The 21,611-nt window shown below is 48.9% G+C and overlaps 4 protein-coding genes across 4 annotated transcripts; 3 read left to right on the plus strand and 1 right to left on the minus strand.

Annotated features, from left to right (window-relative positions):
- Positions 1–444: 444 nt before the first annotated feature.
- ALT_4318 (glycosyltransferase family 69 protein) lies at positions 445–2,019 on the plus strand (the record flags this gene model as incomplete). The annotated part of the gene is made up of 1 exon (XM_033561140.2): positions 445–2,019. One exon carries the CDS (start codon positions 445–447, stop codon positions 2,017–2,019), a length of 1,575 nt encoding a protein of 524 aa, XP_033417031.1.
- Positions 2,020–2,585: 566 nt separating this feature from the next.
- Positions 2,586–4,404, plus strand: ALT_4319 (uncharacterized protein; the record flags this gene model as incomplete). The annotated part of the gene is made up of 6 exons (XM_033561141.1): positions 2,586–2,885; positions 2,937–3,309; positions 3,381–3,671; positions 3,737–4,146; positions 4,199–4,311; positions 4,371–4,404. 6 exons carry the CDS (start codon positions 2,586–2,588, stop codon positions 4,402–4,404), a joined length of 1,521 nt encoding a protein of 506 aa, XP_033417032.1.
- A 13,104-nt stretch (positions 4,405–17,508) lies between these two features.
- ALT_4320 (uncharacterized protein) lies at positions 17,509–18,198 on the plus strand (the record flags this gene model as incomplete). Its single annotated transcript, XM_033561142.1, has 1 exon — positions 17,509–18,198. One exon carries the CDS (start codon positions 17,509–17,511, stop codon positions 18,196–18,198), a length of 690 nt encoding a protein of 229 aa, XP_033417033.1.
- A 1,306-nt stretch (positions 18,199–19,504) lies between these two features.
- ALT_4321 (Iwr1 domain-containing protein) lies at positions 19,505–21,353 on the minus strand (the record flags this gene model as incomplete). The annotated part of the gene is made up of 3 exons (XM_033561143.2): positions 19,505–19,770; positions 19,845–21,161; positions 21,287–21,353. 3 exons carry the CDS (start codon positions 21,351–21,353, stop codon positions 19,505–19,507), a joined length of 1,650 nt encoding a protein of 549 aa, XP_033417034.2.
- Positions 21,354–21,611: the final 258 nt, after the last annotated feature.

Below are 21,611 nucleotides of genomic sequence, written 5' to 3' on the forward strand. Positions count from 1 at the left end.
ACTATGGCCTCTCTGACGGTATGACCACCGATGACGCTCACTCCGGGTGGGGTGGCACGGAGAATTGAGCGGAGAAATCTGGGACTGCCATCCTCAAACCTTGGTAGCTGGCAATGTTTACGAGATAAGACATCGGAAAATTTCGTCTTTCGGTTTGCCTCATGCCTTGACAGGTTGGCACTCAATATCAGTTGATGCCGACTGGACGCGGCAAAAGCCAAAGCGATGATCATTCAGCGATCTCCAGGCTCAGCCTTGGCGGAGGGTGCTCGTGGCTGACATAATCAGACACCAACTGGGAGAAAGTCATGCCTTGAGCCGAGACGACGAGGAGAGTGATATCTAATTCTTGCGCATGTCCCATTGATGCTAGCGCAGCTGATACAGAACATTCGAGGAATGGGTCGGCAAATTGCTTCCAGCAGCTGATGACGATTCTTCGTCATGTCTGCCCGTCTACTGCACCCGGATGAGTACGAGCTTGACGCTCGATCTTCCGTCGACTCTCAGGGAACTTTCAACCTAGACGAGGCCGACTTCGAGTCACAGGCTCCCCCCAGACCCAGACGGCTCCTCAACCGGTTCTCCGTCCTATCGCGGCTCTTCTCGTCAACTTCATCCGGCTACCGTCGCCTCAAATCTTCTCGACGCATCCTATCCGCCTCATCGCGACCGAGTTGTTATCGACGTCTCCTTCTACGCCGCTCCTGCTTCTATATCCATGTCGTTACAGGGATTATATTAGCCCTCGTCGTATTGACTTCAATCTTTCGTCCATCCTATACTCGTCCGCCGTCGCATTACTCAGTTCTCCGGGATGCAGTCTCGCAATCGACTAGGTCGGGCAGAGGCAACATTCGCAACGAGAAGGTCTTCGTGGCTGCGAGCCTGTATGACCGCGGCGGGGAATTAGCAGGCGGAGAATGGGGCAATCGAGTTCTTCAGCTCATTGACATGCTGGGAGGAGATAATGTGTTCTTAAGTATATACGAGAATGATAGCGGGCCAGAGGGTAAAAGCGCATTGCAGGGTTTCAAGGAGCGGGTACCATGCAAGAGCTCCATCATTTTCGAAGAGCATCTGAATCTGGGCAGCTTGCCCCGAGTTACAGTCCCCGGCGGACAGGAACGTATCAAGCGCATCGAGTATCTCGCAGAGGTTCGCAACCGAGCCTTGAAACCGCTGGACGATGATCCTGGGACGCGTTACGACAAGCTCCTGTACCTGAACGACGTCATTTTCGATCCGGTTGACGCTCTTCAGCTGTTGTTCTCCACCAATGCAGATCAAAATGGGGTTGCTCAATATCGGGCAGCTTGCGCAGTCGACTTCATCAACCCCTTCAAGTTCTATGACACGTACGCCACTCGTGACCTGCAGGGTTATGGAATGGGTCTTCCTTTCTTTCCGTGGTTTTCAACAGCCGGACATGGTGATAGCCGAAAGGATGTGCTAGCTGGGAAGGATGCCGTGCGTGTACGCAGTTGTTGGGGAGGAATGGTTGCTTTTGATGCCAAATTCTTCCAGCCTGGCACGGCAGGAAAGGGTTCGACTCAAGCTCCGTCCCGTTTCCGCGCCTCTCACGACCTCTTTTGGGAAGCTTCCGAGTGCTGTTTAATCCATGCGGACATTCAGGAACCTCAGCTGCAACCAGATGAGATAACCAACACCGGGATCTATTTGAACCCATTCGTGCGGGTCGCCTACGACCTCCGTAGTTGGTCCTGGCTTGGGACCACACGCCGATTTGAGAAGCTCTATTCCTTCATCCACAACGTTGGGAATCACCTTGTGGGGTTGCCGTGGTACAACCCACGACGGGCAGAGGTGCCTGGTCAAACTGTTCAGGAAACAGTTTGGGTTGCAGATGCAAATGAAGCTAGTGGTGGTTCCTTCAAACAGATCGATCGAATTGCTGGGAATGACGGCTATTGTGGGCGGCGAGGGCTGCAAGTTATCGTCGAAAATCGCAAGCCGGGTCAGGAGGGTTATGAAAGTATCCCTGTACCGTCGACATGAATTCGACAGAGTCTTACCATTGGCGGTTCCATGTTGGTATCTTATCTTCTTGTCTAATATGAAAGCGATATACATAAATAATCGACTGAAGCCCTCAGAAGCTCGATCTTCAAAATTTGTTTCCTCCCTGTCATGCTGTATACTCATCTCCCAGATCTGTTATAACTTTGGAAACTATGTCCAAGCTTCAGCCCTAAGAAAAAGGTGATATCTTGAAGAATATTTAAGCTAACTGTTTGTCCTTGACGGTTTAGGCTTGACGCTCCCCACCAGCCTCCTTATGTTGTCAGTGAAGGCGGCTGGTGTATCTCATCGTGCCTGTCACTGAGTGAAGTGAAACGGATATTTCCGTTATCGTGCCCTAATTCCAGGTAGTGTGAAGGATAATTCCGGGGGCTAGTCATTGCCTTGTGCTAAGCAAGCATCTGAGAGCTATATAACAAGCATAAAGCTCCCACCAACTTGCCCATGCCTCTGTATCTAACCAACTACTCACCTCTTTCCGCTCCTACCCTTACAGTGACAGTGTGTGACTGAAAGTTCCTTCATCCTTCTCAGCTCTCTCTATGTTTTCCTGGCTAGCAAAAGCCTTTGATACCGCTCTCAGACTACCTGGGACCATGGATCTCAAGCAAGTCTCAGGCATGATCATTGACGCTTTCGACAATGTCATGGGAAAGGACTCTCAGGGCCTGCAGGAAAGCAGACATGCACCTAAGAAAAAAGATAAAGCAAAGGAATTGAAGTATTCTCGGCAGGTCGGTCCTCCTTCCGTCCATTTCTCTCTCCTTCTTAGTGTTCGTTTCAGCATTGTGTTTGTGCACCTGATTACATCGGCGTCTTCGCACAAGCAGGCCATGCACACGGTGTGAGAGTGAAGCTAATTGCATTTTTCCAACACCAAACAGTCTTCCCAGGTTGCCCCCGTCAACAAAACCCCACGTACCTCTAGTGGACTTTCTTTTCCTTCCAACATCCGCCCCGTTAAACCTTGCCACTCATCTGGCGATTCTTCATACAATTCCTACACTCCATCCAAGATGGCTGAACTCGCAAAGGAGTATCCCGTCGCTGACGTGGATGATGCTGCTGGCTTCATGGCCTTTGCTCGAGCTCTTAGAGAGAAGAAGGCTCGTGAGGCTGCCGCTGCGGCCAAAACTCAGGCTGATCAGGATACTTCTACTCAGCTGAATGGCTTCGCTAATGGTTCCAATGACTTTGGCGGACAGTCTCCTGTTGATGCCAATGGATCTGCTCCCGTGTCTGCTTCCAACGACGCGTGGCCCTCTGGTAAGTTGGCTTCTACCACGCGGCTCAAACATTCATCAGATCACAACTGACATCGATCTGTCTTGATAAAGAAGCCCCCCACTCGCGTAATGACGACGGCTTTGGTGACTTTGAAAACAACACTGATAACAACGACACGACTCTGATGCCTGGCATCGTTGAAGGCGCTGAAGCTCCCAAGACCTCCGCTTCCGGCTTCCGCGGCGATGCGGCTGAGTTCATCCTGCAGGAAACTCCTGTTGCAGCTTCTGAGAATGCTGTCTCAGCTACTAAGTCTTCTGACCATGCTGTCGTTGAAGAGGATCGTGAGAACCTTACTACCTTCAAGTCTTGGGGTACCCCTGTCGCGCGTGACAAGCCAGGTATGCAATCAATCTTCTTGTCTCCTTTGGATAGACTTGTGGAAGCTAACATGGCATCTTGCTAGCGGCTCAAGTTAGACGCGTCATTATCAAGGGACTTCCTTCCGCTTGGAGTACTCCCGCCAAAGTTCTGTCACTTATCCATGGTGGTATGGTTGAGAGCATCCACATCACTCCTACCGGCAACCAAGCCCATATCCTTTTCTGCGACCACGAGGCCTGCAGGGCTTTCTTTGACAAGTACCCCAATGGCATTGACATTGACAAGGAGAAGAGAAAAACCGTCTTCGTGGAGATGGGCAAAGAAGTCGATGTCATCAGCTCTCAGCTTTCTTTCAATCTCTCCATTGGCAGCACCCGTGTTGTCCGCGCAGTTGGTGTCAGCATGAACATCAACATGGGCGAACTCCTTAAGTTAGCCGGCACCAACAATCGCAAGGTGGAGAAGATCGTGGACTCCTGCGTCCCTGGAGAGGTAAGCTGGTGATCATCCCCAAGAGTGGCTTGCGTGCTAATGACGCCTCTAGCCACGCAACGTTGTCTTCCGCTTCTGCAGTATCGATGATGCTGTCAGATTCCGCGCGGCCATCCTTCGCGATGCTGATTGGGAACATTGCAACATCCAGCACGCAGCGGACCCGTAGGTCTCCCCCTATCACTAGCTGACGTCCGAACTAATAATGTCTTTGTTTCTATTAGTTGCGAGCTCGCCACCGGATTTCATGCCGATTGAGAACTGCAAACGACTGTGGCAGACGCACCGTTCTTCGAGCATCGTGCTTCAATTTGGAGTCTGCAGAGTTCGACTGGATATGTCTGCACACTATCAATAGTCAGAGCTTAAAGCATACGAATTGATACGATGGATAGGGGTTTCGTTGTTGACAGGAATTATTAACATGTCTTCGCCAAGAGGGTTAATAAAATGATATCGAATGTACTGTTATTCCTTGACGACTTATTGCTTCATTAATAGCTTGCGCTATCAAGCAGTCCATGGACTATTATCAAGGGATAAGACAAATCGTAGAAATTTCGGTCTCTTCTAGTGTACTGATCACATCATGGCATTATTGGCACTTTACCGTAGCCTCGCAGCTTTGGCCCTTGATAATCAAGGGCCTGAACCATATCAACAACCATAAGCACATTGCACCTTCACATTTGAACATACGGGGTACTCTTCGCTGGCTCCTCTTGTCCCTGATTTCTGTCAATCCTTTTCTTTGACAATGTTCACTACTGTCTCTGGATCATTCCAGCGCAAACATTACAGAAGCTCCAGGCTCAAGCCTCCTTAAGTAAGGAATATGTATACATACAAGCGACCCCTCAACTCTCAGTCCAACTCCTTGAGTCCTTACCGTGCCGCTAACTGCTCTCTTCCCCTTAGTACAACGTCAACGTCGACGAAACGTCCTTCCTCCGCTCATCAGACTCCTTCACGGCAAAGCTCACTGATGAATCACCTCGGAGCCCTTAGATCCCCTTCTCGGTATACTGAAAGTCCACATGACTTCGTCTCAATTATGCACGCGTTAGCAGGTAGCCTGTTACGGCTCTCCTGCGCGGGCCAGATACCCATTTCCCATGATAACTTCGAGGCTCGAGGATCTCCCGTCTATACACAGTGGATATGAAGTCGATTGGCACATACGTTTCCCTTGTGTCCTCTCTGACGACCGAAGCAATATCTTATGCTCGGGGATCTCACAGGGGCATAAAGTGAGTTCTTAGAGGTTAATGGTACAAGTATGATCTGTCTGTTCGCTGTCTGTTCGCTCTGATTGCGTATCCTGCATGATTACTGAATTACCGTTGTATAAACAGGACAGAATAGATTTATACACACATCAGTGTTGGAGCATGACCGCAAAATTGAGACTCCCTTCGAGTGGCGACGAATACCTACACTCAGAACTTCGACGACAAAACGATCCACAGTTGATGTCGCCTCTTGTGAGGATGGCTACCTCTTGATGGACAGCCACATCAGGGCGTGGTTGGTACTTCTATTTGGATTTTGCTGGCAACAGCCCCTCTCTTGTCTCGACCTCACCCAGTACATCGATACTCTCAGTAAGAGAATGTCCCTATACGTTCCTGAAGCCTGGGTGCAAGGAATGCCGTTGGCCATGATGGATGAGTCCCAATACCTACGCTGCGAGGGTCTGGTATTATCGAGGAGGCTTGCTGGAATTTGAGAAGTCTTAATACTCCTTGGCTGGATTTGATTTAAGTGCATAGCGGCTCGAAAGGCTAGATGATTTACAATCCTTCTATGGTTCCAAATTATTGAAGATAGCTCCAGGACTATGCGTCTCTCATACTGATATAATGAGTGAGACTCTAAACTACATAAGCGGCGTGACTGGAAGTCCTTCTCTGAAGCATAAGCGATCGAAGGATATATATCGGAACTACAGCGACAGTACTTAGATCCACACTTTTTAGCCCTTCAACCTGGCAACCAATACTTCAATCCGAGATACATATTCAACCAGCTCATCTTCAACACCCAGTGCACACTGGTTCGAACTTTCTTTGTGCCGTCAAGCATGAAGACTCTTTCCTGTTCCAACATAGGGCAAACTTTCTTTACGTGGGATGGACTCGAGCTGTATCGTACGATACCGTACAGCAGACACCGCCGCCACAACCGGGTCTCGTTTACGGAGTATGATTTCCGAAGGATTCGGGTTTAAACGGTCATAATAGCAGTGACTCTGATTGCCTGTCAAGAGGCGCTTAATTTGATATCTTACATGCTGACGGCCTGATTCTGTTTCTGCTGGATGCGATTGCTACCTTAGGCTCCAAGAGAGGAAGAATAGGATGAAGACACTAACAACGTTTTGCCCACGACCTCGCCATAAAGGCGGGGAATTCGTCGGGGACGGACCATGGACACAGTGGGACGTCCAGACTTAGTTACGAAAATCGTTGCGTCTGCGTAGATCATTTGTCTCATAGGAAAGGTATTGCACTATTCTAGGCTCCGAAGTTAAGATCAAGATTCACGACGAGAGCTCAAGTTGAAACTGACGATCGATTTGATCGTCGTGTCTACGAAACAAGGCGGGAAAACATGTTGGCGATAGCCAATAAGTATAAACTCGAGTTTTCCGTACCCATTATTAGATTGAACACCCCAGGAGTGTGGAGCTGGGTAACTCGGAACCTTCTTGAATGATATGAGACGAGTCTCAGTTGGCCCCGTAAAACCAAGAAGCCTCACGGAGACTTAATACCATGGCAGCTGGATAAGTTGCCGAACGGGGGCCAGGATTTGCTAAAGTTTCTATTGTGGATTAGAGCGGACATCGCCGATGAATAAAGCAATAGAAAGTGGAACGAAACGGCTTCAAAAAGCTAACAAACAAAGATGCGATCCGGGTGGAGTATTGACTCTGAACACGAATTACTAATTTACTACAAACTACATGTCCGTAGCAGCAGTAGCACCAGCAGAGAAGCAAGCGGCGAAGCTCATGAATCACAGGTGGAAAATTTCAAATAACTTGATAGTGACACCATACTGCATTGCTTCAGCAAGATGGTCATAGTAGCGGTAAGCAATATAAGCATATCAGCAGGGATTGCAGCAATTGCTTTGTATGATGATCTCCACACGCAGGATCCTGAGCGCACAGCGTACATAGCGTGATGAACCATTCACGAGGGGACAACCGACATACCCAAATTGGTTCAACGTGGAAAAGTGACTCGCATCCGAAATCTCCTTAAATCCGCGACTCGAGAGCGAACGGTCAAGACTCTAAGACTCTCGGGTTCCAGGTATGAAGGTCCAGAGGCTAGGCGACCAGCGACATACCCAAAGGAGGCATCGGGCTTATCAAAATTAGATTAATAATTGATTGCGTCCAAGCAAAGTCGGGGACCACCGTCTGATGCCTGCATGGGCCGATATCACTCTACAGACCCGACAGTCTGGATGAGGGTGTGATAGTTGAGCGTTAGCAGCTTTCGCGGACGAAACCTTGCGATTGAGCGGGCAGGACGGTCAGTATTTATGAGCACGAAGTGACGAAAGTAGTAACATAGCGCGGGAGTGGATTATGGATCTGCAGGATAAGACGATCAAACCAGAAATTTATATCGAGTGTCTTTGATACTCCCGTAGTTGATTCCAGGCATTTTAGAAATGGGCCAAGAAGTGAAAAAAACTTCAAGCCAACGCACCTAAGACAGCAGAATCGCATCTCATCACATTGGCATGACTGTCGATCGAAACGGCGGTCCGTGAAGAGGTGGAGTGGGATGGTCTGCTAGCAAAGTTACTAGCGGATTACGCTCTCTCAGAAATTTTCGCTAAACCGGAAAAAGACTATGAATGTATTCTGGAATACATTATTCGATGTACTCCGTATGTTTGTAAGATCTGTGGCCCTGCCTGGATATACCAGATAACCAGAGTGCTATCTCGTAAGCTGTAACGGCCTCTACTTCCGAATAGTCATTGGAGCTCGGAAGGTCCAAGCACGGACAATTTCATTTGATTAAGAGGACAGAGTGCTGATCCGGATTGTCTGCGCCGCAGTTTATAAGCATCAGGCACCAGGACCACTAAGTGGCTAAATTTAATATCGTTGAGATTGTCCGTAGCCTCGTCTGGCTAGTTGACCAACACTACTCACCAACGACAAAGATCTGGAACAATCTTCTGTTTGACAGGACAGGGATGCTTTGTGACAGTGGCAGGGTCACTACGCCTATCTCGACTCTCAAGGGAAGCCTCTTAAATTGCGGCACAGTCGACAAACATGGGTACAGAGTATCCCAACCAAGTAGGTTTCTGGACTCTGTTAGTTGGCCCCACGTGTTGGGTGCAGGGGTCAGAAACGACTTACGAGGCAGATCGTTCTTCGAGTCCTTTTCCCCTCTTGAATTCAAATAATAACAAGACGAATTATAGTCTGGTCTAACAACCGGCCCCGAATCCCCGAGCCTCTGTTTCAGAGCATTTACCGGAAGAAGGCAATGGAGGCCATATTTAGATAGATGGAGAACCTGGGGAGTTGGGACATTTGGAGCTTCACCAATCGTCAGCCAATCTGATTTGCTTTAAATCAACGGGAAACCTGACGAATACTTCGAATATCGCGCAGACTCATGGAGACGGACGGCCTGAAGCGCTGAGGGAAGAAAATCAGCCAGGAGTATTCGCTCCTTCAACAACCTGGTGAGAAGATCCGAAGAGTAGTTGGTCAAGCCAAGCTACGTTCAAAATCCTGCCACCGTCGGTGCAAAAAATTGCACTAGGTCCTGAGCCTTGACGGACAGAGAGAATAACACGAGACTGCATTCTCCGTTTCGGGTCTGGTCAACTCGAGCGGCTTGACACAAGGCTGACTTAAAGATGGTGGTTTCAAAGTACGCCCATGCTGCTCCAGCCTTGACCAGGCGGACTTTTGATGACGTCCATTATCCTATTTGGCGTTAGCATTAAGTTCATCAGACATCTTTGTCCCACATATTCAGGCTGTCCGGGATAGAACCAAGGGTAGCCACCTCCGTCACAACATGGCCACCTCGGGGAGGGAGAGAACCGGGAATATTCAAGGGCAAGCTGACGGTGACAAATGCCTTCTACTCCGTAGAGGAAGTAGACTCCTGGAAATTCCGTCACTTCTTCGACAGGAGGTGGAGGAATGACTGTGTCCTCCCGTACATGCCTTAGTGCAAATCGCAGCTCCATCAGTCAGGCATTTTGTTTTTCGGGGTAGGACAAAGTCTTCAAGTATGCCTTGAGAGCTGCTCCTCAGGAACATAGGTTAGGAATGAGCTTGAAGATGGAATGGACGTAGGGAGGCTCGTGCAAGGATTTTGTACAGTCAACTTCGGAGACTCTATATCATAGAATATTCATACTTCAAAGTGACAGGAGTAAGGTGTCACTGGAATCTTCATTCTTCAAGGCAAACGGCACGAGCCTAACTCTATCTGTACGGATAACTTTTCTCACCCCATCTAACTGGTTGCCCTTTCCAGCCTTTCTTGACCTCCTTACATCACCTCGTGAAAGACAGGGGCTATAAACATTGCAGAGGAATGTGGCATGCATGCTTCCTCTCTCTTCTCAATCGCCGGAAACTAGCACCGAAGATTCCTCTTCCCTCTGGAAGTACGTACTTAGATACTCCGTAGTTCAATAATCACAATCTACTGAACATTCTGCAGTCTGCATTCTGCTGGGGCTCTGATAACTGACAAACCTGCCGACGATCCATGATCCCTCAATAATGGCGCGGAAGTGCTTCCGTAGTACCATTACACGGACAACGAACCTTCTTTGGTTCACGCTTTGTGGAACAAGTCCACATAGTAAGGACTACGGAGCAGGGCAATTGGCGTTCCAAATATTGCTCCGTAGATAGTCGCTGCTAGTTAGCCCCCCGGAGCTCGCTAGTACCGTATCTATCTCCTTAGTCGGGGCCCATTGAACTCTGAAGGGGCCTCCCGTCGGTTCCGTGTCGGGAACCTGATCATAGCTCTTGAGGAGCACTTTTCTGCTAATTTGACAAATAACGTACGGAGTGCAGTAAATTGCGTTCTCCAAGCTAGGTCCAATTCGGACATCCAGAATTGCGAATGAAAGGGGGTGATCCCGGTACGGGGCTTGCAGGCTGGTGCGCACAGAGCACACAGGGCGATGCTTGGCTGAACTCGTCGCCCAGACTTAGCTTCTGGAATCCATCCCTGGATACGTCAGAATGAGATTAACAGAGCACGGAGCACGGAGTAGTAGTACAAAGGGCAAAAGTACTGGTAGTGCGAGTCAAGGCTCAAATCTCAGTCAGGACTATCCGAATGTATTATTACCGGGACGCGCTCCATGCTCTGCGTTGTGGTAGACGTCGATCAATTGCGGACCGTTGTGTAGCAATTTCAATATTGACCGAGCATGCATACTTCGTACAGCTGTTTATGCTCATCCAACAAGATGCCAAGCTTAAGTAAGGGGCTTTGTGCAAGTGCTGGGCATGACCATCTGTCCAGCGCTCGGAGCCCTTGGAGGTCTGCAGTATCTTTGTTTTGCTGCTGTCTGGTATTCAATCGTCATCTGAATGTGCACGTATTCAATCCTTCTCGCAATGATCAGGCCTAAGCGTCGAAGCGAGTTTCTTCCTGAAGTGATATTGACCAAAAAGAGTAATTGCAGAGGTGAATCTCTGGACACTTGGGGTTCATACAGCTTCACGGAGTAGACTCGACTGATACCGGCATACACAGGCGGTACTCCGAGAGAGTCCGACACTAGTCACATAAGAAGGGGAAATAGCTTGTCTTCCGGTTAATATTACGCTCAGCATTCCTGGAATCTTCAAATCAGTCTATCCTCCTTTCATATTCCATATTAGGCAGTCAGTTTCTCTCCTTTGTACCAATCACATTCTTCAATAATGTAGCTAGGTAGGTAGACAACACAAGTACCATAATATATTCGTCGAGCTGTTAGCGGAGGCTAGCGGTGCTGGCGTACTGCACTAATTCCATGGAAATCAGAATTAACGATCCTGTCTGTGTGCCAGCATTGGAGCCTCGAAGCGGACCTTAACATAGCTCCGACACCGTTCTTCCCAGCCTTGAGCCTCAGGGTGGATCACCTCTGTCTTCATGCCCTGACTTTTGAGCTACTTGCTGAAGTCGGCCAGCCACTGAGTGGTTCAAACCGACGATGTCACTCTAATCTCGGTTCTTCTATTATCTCCGGATATGAGACTGCCTACAGTAGCACTTCGTGCCTAACTACTTATTCCCACGATAGCAGTCCCTAATTGGAGGAAAAATAGACCTTCGAGCCAATTGCATTTTACGAAACCCTTAAAAAAACAGCAATATGCATTGACACCAGTCAGTGTCTACCTCGCCTGACCTCTGTTTGTCTCCTACTTACGTCAACACGCTGTCCTGCCCAGAGTCATGATAGGCCTTTGCTAAGACATTTAGCCTGAGCGAGGTCGAATCACATTCTGGAATAGGTAAATGAAGCCACGCGGACTTCCACGTCAATACTCCTCTCCCCTCACGTGACTGAGAACGTCTGCGGGTATGCGTGAGACAACCTTTGACGGAAAGGTCGAAGCTCGAGAGAACAGGGGGCCCCTAGTCGAGGGGATCGATAACGTTGCTATGCCGTTAATCTAGTGGTAGTCACAGTCACAGTTGAGCCACTTGTCTAGTTGACTACCTAGCACCTCCGTAAAGTGCGTACTTGGCGAAACTGAGAGTTCTTGAAAACGGGACGGGATCGACCCTTTTAGACTTGTTCTGTTGGCTTGATAACTGATCTACCTCGTGTGAGTGTGGTGGATCAATCACAAAAAGCCTATGATCGACAGTAGATGCGCTCATCCCGTCTTCTCTATCCCATCAGCTTTGGCAAGGAGAAAAGGAAACAATCTCCTCGGGACATTTCTCTCTTCACAGGCAAAAAGGGCTTGCTGTGCTGTGCTGTGAGACATCATGTGGTCAAGGCGTACATATTCACCAGGGGAGGCTGGAATACTAGGCTGGAGATGAGCTGTCTTTGGCTGCTTGAGTGTGATTAGAGTATCGATATTCACCAGGATAGCTAGACTGGTTGATTTGCATATTAAAGTGGCAAGTTATGTAACTATTAGTTATTAGCAATGTTTATTTGTTCTTAGCTTATGCAAGTTGACTGTGCCGCAATTTCCAACAGCCAGCCACTCATTAACGATATATGGTACCTTACCATTAGGGCATTACTAATGCTAAATCATGAAGCAAAGGGGGTCATGAGTCATGCTGCTTATCTATGCCCTCCTCAGTATGAAGTGAATCATAATGATCGCACTGCAAGTAACGAGCGTACCTATCAAGACGAGTCATTCTGTAGTGTCGAGGTCACTAACGCCTGTCATTAACATGTGCTAAGGACTTGTGGACGTCTGAGCCGGAGATGGGCACAGTTTTGGATGAAAGAAAAGTACTTAATTAGCAGTTGACAAGAAGAGGAATGATTATCGGGACGATGATGCCAACATGATGGAATTCTCAAACCATGCAGTTCTGTCACCTGCAGATACATACGGCAGGCCAAAAAGGCAATATCAAAACAGCTGACGTCTCCTTTTTTCTGCTACACCTCCACGACTGTCTTCGTCAAGTAGAAGCCAATCATCAAGCGCTCGGCTACACCATGGAGCAAGAATGGCGGTGCTGAATCAAAACTAATGTTGAAATCCTTCAGCAGGTTTGAAGGGGTAGGCCTGACAAATGGGGTATGGAGATGCTGGAGAGTCGTGTTGGTCTTTTTCCCTTTGAGATTGGTCTCCATCCAATAACTGGGGTGATTGCTTGTTTGTATATTTCAATTTTACGTACATGAACGTCCCAACTGAGTGACTGAGTCGATGTTTGCTCTAGCATGGGGAAACTCGGTATAATGATATTTAACTCATTACTCGCGTTAAAATTCAGTTATTACATGCCTCTCTAGAGTATTCTGGAATATCATTCAAGGTTTTGGTGTCTGTGGCACCATTTATGGCTGATACCTACGGTATCAATTGTCATACATCATGAAACTTTCACTTGAGGAAGCCCCTTCGATTACTCCGGATTGACCCGTGCCGAACACCGATTCCCTTTCATGCTGCCAATCTGCATCAGTCTCAAACCATAATACGGAGAAACCCTTCAGACTAAGGTCCGGAGTGCAGTGGGCCTAACATAATGAAATCATTCAAGTGGCACGCCTGTCAGCCTGAAGGATGACGATTTCTGGATTTTCCTAGGAATCTGACTTTTGACAGGCTCAAAGTATGGTGCTAGTGGATCCCCTTGACAAATACCTCTACTCTGTAGATTAAGCGATCTTGGAGCTTTGGGGGCTGTTTTGACTTTCAGTCTATCCGTGACTTTTTCGGTCAGTCATTTTATCGATGCTTCTTTGCGGCCTCGGAGTGGACGAGACCAACAAGTCGGATCCGAAACCTGGAGCGTAATTTGCGGACATCGCAGCCTTGTGACATCTCGGCTGCGGGAAGCAATCTGGAAGCAAACCTAGCTACAAATCTGGAAAGAGATAATGATTGCGCAACGTTGGGAAGCAGGTGAATGTATTTTACCAATAATTCTCCTTCCCTGCTTAGATCGTCTCATAACTGCATAGATGAGTTGGCAGTTTCTGCAGATTTGTATCTGGCCTGCGTGGTTTCTCTATATATGCATGTATGTGTGACCTAGTCTCATTGGAGTGTGACCTGAACAGAAATTTGAACCTTGCCTGATCAACTGAAGACCTGCAGGGCCACCTGTAAGTATGAATTGGCTTGTTTTTCCTTTCTCCCTCGTCGTATTATCTACTCTGAGTAAATCCTTAACTTACAGACCCACTCAAATCGCGTGCTGCTGTCAAGTGTCAAATTACAAAGCCCCGAACTTGAAGCCAAGTAGGTAAGCCTGGGGCCAGTACGTACAGCTATAACGAGTAAGAACCTAGCTCTGACTGTCGCCTGTCCTTCAGCAACCGGTCTGTGTAATCTGAGACCGAAAGAGCTAGACGGCATAGAAGGCTTCTTCTGATTGGTTCATTTGTCCCAGTACCACGGTTCACCATGCAAAGCCACTGCAGGTTGGACTGTTGATTTTACGCTTCCGCATCCAATAAACACAGTTTATTTCGGCCGTTTCTGTTGGTTTTCTTCTCTCCTACTCTGTAACCCCCTCCATGTACTTTGTACCAGGCTATCAGTACTCTAGGTGTCTGGCTTACGAGTCGGCCTACACAGCTGTTGTGCTCGAAGAGGACCTGCAATGATCCTTTCCTTCACATTCTTATTGCATTGAGGCGATTTGGAAGGATTCTTCAGGCCAGCGGGGACTGACAAGAAGGATCGATTTCTCGGCAATGGCCCGTTAACGAGTCAATGACACATAGCCAGCCTGGTGTTTGCTAGGACCTGGGTATGAATCAAGAGTCGAGACTCAACTGAATCAATTTATCATCTCGAGATTCAATCTCTGTCGATATTAGAAGTTTATCTACTTTTGGAATATGGAGAGTCGGTGGGGCCTGGTGGGTCTCACTGCTCTGTTAAGTCTGTTCCCACACTGCGCGCCGTCCGCGGAGTAGATGCGGAAGCTGGAAGTTGCCAATGGATAGGTTTCCAGATTTCGACTTTGTAAATACGAAGTAGCGAATGGAGATGAAAGGAAGCGAAAAACTGGATTTCAGTGAACTTGTTGGCAAAATAATACACTTCGCCGACCTCATCCAAGCTCCACATCCTGTGATAAATCTCGTTACCGTTTACTGACCTTGGCATCGTCTGATGTTCCAGAGCCCACTTCGAAGATCGAACCCCTGCAAAAGGTTTGTTTCGGCGACCACAGGTGGTCAGTGAGGTACTGTTAGTATTGCAGCCATCATGCTAGTCAGCTTCCTTGGGGCCTGAGAAATGAGGACCTATCAGCTCCGGGAAATTGAACCTTCTCATGTAGTGGCAGGGCTGCAGACTGTGTGTGTGTGTGTATGTGTTACGCCGCAATTTCTTCCTGTGTCATTGGCTGGTTCGGGTATGTCTCTCCGTAGGCTGTCTTCAAGTTGGCTGCATTTTTTTATTTTTATTTTATTCTATTCTTTATTTTTCTTTTTTCTTTTTTACCCCTCCTAATTTTTTGTTCACACTAGTCTCTTTTATCCTTTGCTGACTCTTATTTTTGGCTCCCCTCGAACGGCTTGGTTCGGTCGAAACTACCTAAGCACATTATTATGTACATGGAAACAGTCAACCTTCAATGCTCGTGAATCTTCTAAAGCTCCAGAATAATACCTTCAAAATCATGTTTTGATTTTTATTTTTTCATCATCACCAGCCAATCAACACTCGCTCTGGCATAGGAATATAATTGGACTGGAAAAAGGAGACTGGCATACTCCACCTCATTCCGTTCTCCAGCGTCGATCGAAGAGACTACAGACTCGAGACTACAGAGTACATACTGAAGTTGACTTTTCTTCATGCAATAATAAGACCTTAGTGTCGAGGAAGAAGCTATCTGACCTCTATACGAGCAGCTATCTTAGACAGGATCCACAATTGATATTCAGTGAAGAATCCGTACTTCCTATTTTTTACTGAGAGCTAAACAGCACATCAACGAGGCTGACAGCACAACCAAACTATTCCCATACTGATCATCTCTCTTCATTACAAATTATATCCTTCTTCCCCTTGACAGTTTTGGCTTTTGCCCCGCGTGTGGCCAAAACCTCCGTTTGGATGATTGTGTCATCTGTCTCAAACACCAGGGTTCATATAGCTGCCCCATCCAGGCCCTGACCCATATTAAGCTTGTCAATATAGCCGCGAAAGAGAGCAGCTTTGTTTACCCATTCGAGGTTGGCTCCTTTCTGTCTATCATCAGAAGCAGATCGTCGTCACATCCGAGGGTGTAACTTCGTTTCGTTGTTGACTTCTTTGTTGCGGCTCTCCACCGTACAGTAGTAAGTACTCGTCTATGCTTCGGATATCCTTACCAAAGGAGTAAATGTGCTAGACCTGCTCTTCTTCTCTCATTTTGCTGCTGTTAAAAACCAGGAAAAAAAGGGAAATAAAATAAAATAAAATAAATCAAGGGAGACCATTCTGAAAAGGAAAGAGTCGAAAAAGAAAAATAAACGAGGAGGGAGAAAAAAAAATAAGGAATCATAAAGTACCCCAATCCGCCAGTGACAATAATAATCATTCCTGCACGACTTTCTACCAACGTGACCCTGTCTCTCATAGGATTGAGATCTCCACTCTTTCCTACCTGTTGTTTAACATCTAATCTGTCGAAGTACTACTATCTGCATCTGAACTTTGCTGTTTTGTGGAGGTTGTGGCAAAATTCTTCTTCTTCCTTCCGCATCTTCAAGCCCGATATCCTTGCATGAAGGGGAGTGCAAGAAAGGGACAGACATTCAGACATTCACACATACGTACATACCATACATACCTCATAGAGGAGGGGCTACGGTGATATTATACCCATTGTTCAACTCTTCGTGTCTGTGTCTGGCACATTCCAAGGTCCCAATTTTATTTCAAGCGTCTCTTTTCCCTCGTTACAACACCATCACACCACCACCACTACCAACACTTCTGCCTGCATCTGTTTAATTTCGACTTTGCCCCCTGTTCTGGCGCTACGCATCACTCCGACAAGGACCGTCCATCCAGCACCATCACGTACCCGCCGTAGGAAACCACCCTCTCCACGGCCGGACACTACAGGGGCGCAGTCGGGGTCTCTTACAGGCCGGTGTGTTCCAAGGACTCGGTACGCTGCATGGGTTAGGAACGACTAACCCGACACTTGGCAGCCAGTACCCTCATTTAAGAGTCCAACCAGGAGACTCATCTGCTGTTGGGGATGCTCTGAGAAGAAAAAATATTGTTCGCAATATTACTTCTCTTGTCGCCCATCCTTCTTTGTGTCCTCCCTGGCTGTGTTCGACTTCGCAACTCCCAGGCAGTTTCCCTTAAAATAAAAAAAAGGCGCCAAACTGCATAGTGGCTGAGAGACATATACCAGAGGCCTCACAGTCTGTCTCTATCAGCCTTGTGTATTCAGTGCCTGAGGTTCTCAGATACTGAACCCAACAACCAACACATCGTCCCACCTCATCTATTCCGTCCGTTTTAAGAGGAGAAAGGTGCCATCACCTGCATCTTGATCACCTCCAACCTTGCTGCCATCGGCGGTTGTCTCCTCGCAAATACTGTTATTCTTCTCTTTGCCCCCTCACCTACAACCACAATCATCACTCCTCAGACGCAAGCATTCTCCACCAGACGAAATGGATTCGCGAACTAGCTACCTGCCCTCGTCTCGCCAGAGTCGAATGGCCATCGATTCCTTGTTGAATCCATCGGCCGACAACGACCCAACGGACGACCGGCTACACCATTCATTCTCAAGCCAGCAATACTCGCCACACTACCCTCCAAGTCCCAACCGCTACTACTACTCCCATTATGGGGAGAGCCACGCCTATCCGGACACCCCGGGCTCGTCTCAGGACCAAATGTTTTTGTCGTATCGGCCTAGATCGGCCGAGTCTTCACCAGATCCTTATTCTCGGGACCGGTACGACTCCGTCTCCAGCAGTTCCAGCAATGCCGCCGAACGGCGTCGGCCTCCCCGGCCCAAGTACGAAGAAGAAGAGATGTACTTCATCTGGTACCACCGTGTCGACCTCTGCCAGGAGTGGAAGGAGGTGCGCGAGAACTTCAACCGCCAATTTCCCAACCGCCAACGGCGCGGGTTTCAGGGAATCCAGTGCAAGTTCTACAGATTCATCAAGGAGAAGAAATGTCCCACGCTGCGCGAGCAGCGGAGAATGCGGGACGGCGAGTTCCTACGAGAGGGTTCGACCATGATTGACTCGGGAGCTCCACGATTTGGAGTTGTGGAATGGGCCCAAGTGTGGTATCCATGGATGCGAGAACCAAAGGAGCAAGTGCTTGGTCGGCGGATATCCGCATAACCATTTGTCTTTGTTTCAACTTCGCTTTGCAAATTTTCTTTTTTCTTATTTTTCCTTTTCGGTTTCTTTCTTTTTTACGGCCGCGCACCACACGCAAGATACCTCTGAAGTTTATTCTCTTTCTACATGTGGAGGTTTCCGTCATGGTTCCTGTTTCCCTTCTCTTTCACCGTGTGTTTCTCCAAGATTCAAGAGCATGGTCATGCCGTTAATGGTTGGGAGGCTTTCTGGATTAGCACTGCATTCTAATAGCTCGCTGTCCTGACAGCTGGAGCTTTTCGATGATGGCTTAAAATTATAATACATCATCCCATTTCAATACGTATGGCTCATTTCAGTACGATACAATACAGTACAGTACGTAATTTCACCCAGTCCTGCCAGGTACTAAAATCGTCCACCATAACAGCCGTATCCAAACAAGCAGCCGTTAAGATGATCATAATTCTAGTAAAATGCAGAGCATTGATCCCGTTCTTATCCTCTGTCCTATGCAGACCACTTCAATGCCAGACTGCGAGCCTTCTGCAAGCTCACCCGGATAACCACCTCAATTCCAACCCCAACTAAGGCAAAGGCACCGTAGACTACGTAGTAGCTGATACTGACAGCACCGGTTAGAACCGAGATGGCCACAACTCATACTCTAACGGAATGTGAGATGCAATGGTACGATGTTACGATGTACGATGTTTGAATTTGGTCGAATTCGCAATCCGCTTGACATGACATGACATTATCATAATGAGGAACCCCGCATCTGGGTCCCATACTCTATCTACCTCGTATTTGAATGGCCAGAGGCTGTGACGTTGACGTTGGCGTTGTTGGGTGCTGATACTGATGCGCCGTCGTGGAGATTGTTGTTTCGGGGTGATTGATCAGCTTCGGGATTATCTTTGCTAATTGCCGGTTGTCACTTGCTCATGGGCTAGATACGTGCTTGGCTGAAGAGAAGTGGGGGCCTGTGTACTGGCTGGCTGGCTGGCAGGCTGGCACTGACGCTACGCTACGCTACGGTGATGCTCATGCTCACTCTGATGGTCATGTTGATGCTGATGCTCGTGCAGATACGATAGTAATGATTTGTTTTCTTTACAGTTTTGGATTTGGGTTTTTCCCGAGGTCACCGGGTCTTGGTATTTGGGGGCTATTTTCGGTGTAAATTGACAATGAAGAGGATGATCGTTATCTTGACCTGACAGATTGCGTTCCCGGACACCAAGCAAGCAAGACTTCTTGAAATCGACTGGAAGCTGCAGAATGCAGCCACCCGATTCTGGGAGGGCGTCACTTGTCAGAATGGCTACCAACGTCGCATTCGATCGTGATTGGGACTGTCGCCGTCTAGGCTGTCCTCATCAGAATCCACGTGCGAGTCGAGCCCGAATCCAAATCCAACTCCAACCCGGCCTGCGCGCCGCCCCTCATTTGCTGAATCCGCAGAGTCGAATTCCTCGTCGTCAGACGCGCCATGAGTTCGATATTTGTGGTAGATGGCTGTGGCGTCGTCCTCTTCATCGTCCCACGACAGATCCTCGTCCGGATAGTCGTTTGCGGGGTTGTTTTCGGCTGTATGCATCAAGATGGGTTAGCACAGTGAATGCAGAGAGGTTGGGTTGGAGAGGTTGATTGACTAAACATACCATTCGAATCTGCGTCCTCGCTATCCCACTCCTCGTCTTCGTCGTCCTCTGCAAAGTGTTCCCAGTACTCTTCGTCCTCTTGCGTAATGACAATGACTCCAATATCCTGACGAGTGGTGTCAATCCCATTCTGTTGCAACCACTTTTCGTGGGCCGTTTCCAAGTCGGCCAGCGGGTTCGTAAGTAGCGTCCCTTCTGGCAGTGGTCGTCGAATGTAAGTATCGTAGACATACTCGCCGTCACTGTCGTCCTCCTCGTGCACCATAGCTTCTACCGGAGGCCGGACGTCGGGAACTGCAGGAACGCTCGTTTCTCGCGGTGCCGTCCCTCGAGGTTTATTGGGTGTGCGCGGCTGGTACTTCAATGGAGGCTTGGGAATGATGGGACGAGCTGTCGTCTGCGCTACCGGCTGCTGCACCGACGGTTCCGTCTCCATACCTCCCTCCAGCTCAAGCGCAATCTGCTCAAACTCGCGAGCCAGCCGTTCCGACTCATCCTCCCAGTTACTCTTACGAGCATGCGCCTCCTTCTCCAGCACCTGCGTGATGTGCTCCTTCGCAGCGGAGATGGCAGTCTTCCGCTCCTCTCTCCATTTCCTCTCCGCCTGATTGACCACCGGCCGTTTCCTAGGCCGCGCACGCTCCGGCTCCAGCTCCAGCTCCGGGACACTCACTCCGCGGACCTCTCCCTCCGCCGTCGCAGCCTGCGCCGCCGCATCGGCCACCAACGACGCCTGCCTCGAATGCGGAGTCCGCCGTAACTTCTCCACCAGCACCGCGACCGCCCCGTCCCCTCGCCGCTTCTGCACGCCGCCAGCCGCGCTCCGCAGAACATTCACAGGCGTATTGGACCTGGAAATCTGGAACCGACGAACAGAGCGCGGCGACGCGGAAACTGGACTCTCCCTCCCGCTCGACGCAGAAGACTCTCGCGCCCCGTCAACAGCAGTAGAACTTACCAGATCCACACCCGCCGCCCCAGACGAGGAGTGAAGTGCGCGGTGGAGCTTCTCCTCCGCTGCCTTGCGCACAGCAGCGAGGCGCTGCTCCTCCCGAAACTCAGCCCCAGGGGAAGTAGCTCGAACCAGAGGCACGGTCGCGCCGACGCCCGCCCCTGGACTCGAGGGCTGAGCAGCACCTCTGGAAGCTGGAAACGCAGAGCTACTCACTGACCTCGGAGTGAGGAGTGTGCGAGACGGTGCAGCCAGGGACGCAGGGCTCGAGGAGCCGCTGTCCCGAGCATTGCAACTAACATGTACCCGCTGGAAGACAAAGTCCGTAAAACGCCGCTTGGTCTGGTGGAGTTCAGACTGGATATCTGTAGTTTCGTGTTAGCCGAGTTATATTATAGACCAGGACTCCATATGAGAATTTAGTAGTGTGTGGGCATGTGACGCCGTACAAGGCCGTGGGGCGACCCAAAGTCAGGGAGCTTTTTCTTACACAATGTGTCCACCGGTTCTTCTTCGCGGCGGCGCTTGATGTTGATCTGCTCTGGAGGTAAGGCCATCCTGGAGCCGTGGAAGTTTCCACAAGAGCCAAAAGTAGGATTGATGAGTTGAACAAGATTGATGACGGGGAAGAAATACAAAGACTGATGGGATCGCTCTTCAGCTTGAGCTTCATGGATCGTGCCAAACGCGGATTAGCGTCGATTCAGGCGGAGTTGAGCTCACGTGATATCCAGCATCGTTTGATGTCTCCCTACTTAAGACGTGCTGGATCTGTATGACTAGCCTGAAGGTGACATTCATGTCTAAGCTTATTG

The sequence above is a fragment of the Aspergillus lentulus genome, assembly GCF_001445615.1.
Source record: "Aspergillus lentulus DNA, contig: Alt08, strain: IFM 54703, whole genome shotgun sequence".
Lineage (NCBI taxonomy): Eukaryota > Fungi > Ascomycota > Eurotiomycetes > Eurotiales > Aspergillaceae > Aspergillus > Aspergillus lentulus.